This window comes from Spea bombifrons, chromosome 4 (assembly GCF_027358695.1).
Source record: "Spea bombifrons isolate aSpeBom1 chromosome 4, aSpeBom1.2.pri, whole genome shotgun sequence".
In the NCBI taxonomy this organism is placed as follows: Eukaryota; Metazoa; Chordata; class Amphibia; order Anura; family Pelobatidae; genus Spea; species Spea bombifrons.
In genome coordinates this window covers 60,988,919-60,994,918 of record NC_071090.1, presented here as the reverse complement: position 1 = coordinate 60,994,918, position 6,000 = coordinate 60,988,919, and the positions used below count along the sequence as shown (strand labels likewise).

The window sequence follows — 6,000 nt, the reverse complement described above, 5'->3', positions numbered from 1 at the left end:
ATAATACAGAAATGTTTATTTTTCATGTTAAACAAGAGAGAAGGTTTAAAGTCTCAGTAATGGTCTAGTTTATTTCTACAGGCAGTAATGCCCAATTTTCAGAGAGAAATGTGACTCAATGGCTACTGCTTACATCCTGTCTAGAATTCAGTTGTAAATTCTGGGGTGCCTGCTTCACACTTGATGCCCCTATTGTGCATAAAGGATTCAAGAGCATCCATGCTATATTATGCAGTTTTTTGTTTCAGAAGTCTGGTGTATTACAAATATTTAAAGTTTTGTAGTATATGATATAACAATGTATATCATGGTATCTGTCTGCAAAAAAGTAAAAAAAACTCTTCAATAAAGATATTTAAAAAAGTTAATATTTGTGTTATTTATCTTTTATTAGAAAATATATTTTTCTTTTAAATTAAAAAAATCTATCACCACCAATATTGATCACTAGAACAAATTAAATGAGTATCATTAAAAAAAACCAATAAGAACAAAATATTGTTTTGAAACCCTTTATTTTAGTTGTTGGGAAATGTATTGTTATCATATTTTATTGAATGATAAAACTAGTAAAACAGAAACTTATTCAGGCTGCAGAGAATATAACTAAAATATCATTACACGTCTTATCTCTAAGAGGAGGGGCCAAAATATTGCTTCACCAAATCATGTAGATCAGGAGTAGTACTTGAAGTCTCGGAAAACTCCCAGCTAAGTTACACTAGTACTGCTTCAGGAAATATGTACCACTGGTGGGACACATCTGTATGACTGCTCAACCTTCCCCATGCCCGGTGGGTCAGCTTGAATTGGTTTGACTCTCAGCAGAACCTTTGAAACACCATAAAGAACCAGTTCGATGTGTGCTGCTGCTTACATTTACTCCATACAGCATTCACTTACAACCAATGAGATAGCACATACATATGATCTAAGTGAAATTGCAGTGTTTCTCATGGACATGCCTACCCCTTTAAGTGAGTCCCTAATCTAAGTTTTGAGAAGCCTTTGTTTATTGTCGTATTTATATACAGCAGTAATACTTGAGGTTTATGGATAATATCTCAGTTTGTATGAATAAAAATACATACAATTTCTAAAGAACCTAAAGTCTTTCGAAGAATTATATTGCTCTTTTTACCAGTATAAAAGTCCGCAATAAAATTTAATGTTATACATATTCTATGGACTTCGCCCACTTAAAGTTGTTGGTAACACAACAGAGGAGGCATTTTAATGATTAAATATGGACCATGGAAAAAAGAATACTTCTGTAAGGACTGTGCCATAATGAAATTACAGTGATAACACAATGGTGGTGTCTAGTCTTAAAATAAGAAGTGTTGATGGCTCAAAATCTAGGTGCTCATTAGAGAAACAAGCTGGCAGGAAGCATGTGACTTCTGTTCTCTTTGTGTTGTTGATAACATACCATAGTGCCACTAAAGCATTGCTACAATGTGATGAGAACAATCATAGCTGGAAGTGGTCCAAATAGCTCCAGTACATATTTGCCGCCACCTAGTATCCCCAGGTGACAGCTATCAATGAACATACAGGTCAGGGCACTTTTGCTCAACCTACTGAAATACAACGCTTGAAAATAATTATCTTGATTTTTCTTGGTTGTACAACATAAAAACTTGTCCAATAAGATGAGTCCTGCCTTAGAAAAGGAGATACTTAAAATCATAGAATCAAAGAGGTGTATCTTTTTCACACAACTATATGTTCTTCTCCTCATCTTATATTATCATTTTAGTTCATAACATAATGTAGGTCATCAGGGATAAAAAGCAGAAAAATATTCATTTACAACACCTTTAGCGTGCAATCACACACTCCACGTCAATGCCAAAACCCCCCCTAAAAAAAAAACAAAAAGTACTTGCCATACTAACTCTGCAGATTAGGAGGAGACTGTCATTTCTACCTTCCCTCCTTCTGACACTAATGTGACTCCGCGTAAAATATTCTCACGTCGCATGCGCAGGGCAGGGGAGGGGCACTATACTATGTCACTCGCATATTAAGGGGACAGGTCCAGCAACTGATCTGAAGTGCAAGTGGTGCCCCCCCATCATCACCCTGGGAGTCCCTTTGTCCCTTCTTCAATGTCACACCTTTCTTTCCTCCTTCATGTAGTTCAGGTACAGATCAAATAAACAACACATGGAAACGCAGCATTGCAGGTATAGATCAACTGAATAAGACATACAAACCCTGTACTTGCAGATATAGATTAAATAGCACATGGGAACATACAGCCTTCCAGGTATAGATAAACTGAAAATCACATGGAAACTCAGCATTGAAGGTATAGAACAAATACATCATTCATTTAAACCATAAACTGCAGGCATAGATCACATGTCACACATATCAATGGTCAGGTTGCATCCACAGTAGCTGCACAGCCTTGCTTGTGCCATATTTTGCCCCCAAACAGCCTGCCTGTGCCATCTTTGTCCACAGACACTTACACATCCATGCTAAGATGCAAACACACACTTATACATACATACATACTCATTCACATATACTCATTCACACATACTCATTCATAGGCATATGCACCTTACAATGCAGATGATAAAGAAATTAGAGCTATAACCATTCACAAGAGGCTAATTTACGTTTATAGAAAATAAAAGATAATTAGGCACCCCTGAATGCAGAGAAATCTATTTTTTTAACTGTTTAATAAATATTCAGGTCATGAACATCATCCCAAATCTTCCACAGGTTACACGTAAATACCATTATTCATATTGTAGAATCAAATATGTAATGTCATTGGCCAAGTCACCCGAATTCCAACATTATTGCAATATTCTACAGTATGAGTAAAACACAGCATGAAGAGCAGCATTTAAGCTCAAGTATGTGATTTTGAGAACAGGGGCATCTGCATACAGGGGGAGAAGGGCCATCCACCCTGACCTTTTGCCTAATGGACCTGCAAGGCAATTTGCAGATGTGAGGGAAGGCAATTCTTTGGACTCTGGGAATCTGCCCATTCAGCCTGAGACTGGAAGAAAAAACATAACTATTATTCTTTTGTACCCGACGTGTAATTGAATCGCGCCACGTCCTGTGCCCTGTCCCATACACAGTGCTGCAGGCCACCGGCCACCTCAGCCGACGCAGCTGCAGATGCAGACGCAATTCCTCGGATAGGTGGTTGCTATGGTTTCCGGGGGTCACATGACCACTGCTAGCCCCCTCTGGCTGACAGGCAGCTCGGTACTCACTGCGGGAGGAGGATGCTCCACTTTGTATCCCGACCTGCATTTCCACTCGGCGCTGCGAACTGTCAGCAGGGGGGGCGGCTTATTAAGGGTAAAACGGGATTAAACAGCGGCAGTAGTGATCCCCTCTTGAGGATTATTATGGGGGTGCAAGGTGCAGCCAGCCTCTGATCTCGTGTTTGTCGTGGACACCCGCGGATTTCCTCTTGCAGCCCCTGGCTGGGGAGCAGGCTCCCTGGATAGAGTCTGGGTAGCGGCGGCGTGGGAAGGTGATCTGCATCACTGATGTAATTACAGAGGAAATCTCAGCGGCTTAGGACTTCTGGACTAGCCCCCCCCCACACACACACACACTGTGTTTCTCTTGTACCCCCTGTGGAGTTGCTAGTCACTGCTTATGCACCACTCACCTGATGCTGGCGTTTGGCCTGCTCTAGCCTTCTTAGCATCTCCAAGCCCACTTGTTTCTATCTCTCCTATGTAGCTGCATTGGTGTCCATCACATTCTGTGCGTGTCCCCTGCTGCTCCTTTATCTGGATTTCTGCTCTATTCCGTAACTGCAGCGAGTGTCTGGCACTTCTCCGTTGCTGCACTTTCCTCTGGATCCTCCCTACCCCTTTCCCCCATTTTCAGGACCATCGCACTGGCTCCACCATCCCTGCTGCCTCAGTGGAATTGGTTCTCGTTCTTACAGCTGGGCCGCCTTCCGTTGTTCGCAGCCTCGGCACACTCACGATTCCCTTTGGCTTATAACGCTTCCATTTATTGATTTTTTATAAACTTGCCACCTCAGTCCTCCTCTTTGCCTATCGCCCCAGGAATGAGTATAGAAATCCCTGAGGGGCTGACCGAGCTGCTTCAGGCCTTTACTGTGGAGGTGCTGAGGAAGCAGCCCGAGGACCTAATTGACTTTGCCCTGCAGTACTTCACCCAGCTCCGGGAATCTCAGGGTCAGGGGGCCACCCTCAGCCATGGCATGGACTCTCCCTTCAAACATTTCAAGGGGGTTAACTTTTCAGAGGAGCCCATGCAGACCGACTCTGAAAACGGCGACGAAGAGGAAGATGATGACGAGGAGGAATTTGTTCGTAAGTGATACCTAGCGTTTATAATTGTATCTAATAATGGTGGGGTGATGTCATGGTGTCTGTATTGCAGTGTTCTGTAAGTATTGCACTAATGAGGGCTGCCACTCATTGTACCTCAACCAAAGGCATCTGCCAAAAGCTGGCCGTGTTATTATTGTTATTATTATTATTATCATTATTATTCTTTACACAACACTTCTTGCAGGACAGAGATTATCACAAGCCTGGGAAGGACCCTTGCATTAGGTAAAGAAGGCCCTGCTCACAAGCTTACAGTCTAGTAGTGCATATGACATAAAAACACCTGATACAACTCATCACAAGCAACAATGATGTCATATCTAGAGAATGCATATATTTGCTGTTAACATTGTTGGACAGGTTTTAAGAAAGGGTATCCGTAGCATACAAAGCTCCTTAGGGAAATGGCGAGGCGGAGGGGCCAATTCTTTTGTCATTCTGGTCGTATGGTGCCGAACATGTGTAACCCATTTACTTCAGGTGGCATATGCGGGCTTGCTTTAGGCAGACATTTTATAGAGCTGCCAAGCAGTACCCATTCACTAAAAGCCTGCTCTATGCCAATTACCCTCGCTTCACCCCATCATGACTGCCAAAATCTGATTTAACCTGCTTTTTATATCTCAGAAATTCCATTTTTCTGTGATGTAATTATTGACTTTCATTTTATTAATAAATAATGCATACAAGCTTTACAAAAAGGGTAGGACACATAATATGTATATAAATACAGAATTTGGAGTGCTACTGAAATGGTCATTCTATTAATGGACAGCAGGAGGGCCAGCAAAGAGCTTGTTTCATTCATCACTCTATTTGTGAAATGGGATGGGGTTTTTCTTCCCTACTGTCAGAATGTGCGGGTTCTGTCAACCAATCACAATTTAAGACTAGATCTTAGGCAGTACCACCTCTGTGAAATGAATGAGCGTGCCTTATTGACACATCTCTCGGCGAGAGCAAAATTCCTGTTAATTGAAAAGATCTATTAATTTATTGTTGCGTTTTTCAATATTTAAAATACCGTTCATGATCATTCCGGTGATATATATATATATACATACATACGATGTCAAGATTCACCCATTTACATTATATATATATATATATATATATATATACGTATGTGAATCCATTTATTTAATTTTACTCTGTTTAATCTATGTAATATTATTTTGCTCTTTCATTATTCTTACTATTAAAGAATGGCTCTGGATTAAGATTAAACATGCCGTAGCACAGATACAAGCTATAGTGCCCTTTATGTTTTAATTTAATTCAACTGCAATGAGTGTGTATGGCTCCATGTTGGGTTGTGGTAAGAAGGCATTTTCACCTTCTTTGCCAAGGGCCCTAGGTAGTTGCTTAAATGGACATGTACGGTAATTTGCTATTATCATTTTTAAACATAATATAGGTTATCATATTTGAACAATTTAAAAATGGAATTATTTTGTTGATGATAGATGAAGAAATCAATTTCGGTTTTGTGTTAGGATCTTTTGAAAATGTATAGCAGCACAGAATGTCATCCATCTCTTTGCATTGACAAAGGCATAGCCCTGTCCTTATTTCCAGTCGCTCGTTTCTGGGTATTGCGAGTAAATTAATTTACATTAACATCGTGATCTCTCAGGAT

General features: G+C 40.4%; 1 protein-coding gene across 1 annotated transcript in view; it reads left to right on the top strand.

The window, feature by feature from the left end:
• The first annotated feature begins 3,804 nt into the window (after window positions 1-3,804).
• Window positions 3,805-6,000, top strand: part of PRKAR2B (protein kinase cAMP-dependent type II regulatory subunit beta) — a 42,816-nt gene continuing 40,620 nt past the window's right edge. Inside the window, exon 1 of the mRNA XM_053463204.1 lies at window positions 3,805-4,340. Coding sequence (XP_053319179.1) covers window positions 4,073-4,340 — 268 coding nt within the window. The 5' untranslated portion in view covers window positions 3,805-4,072. The remainder of the gene's footprint in view (window positions 4,341-6,000) is intronic.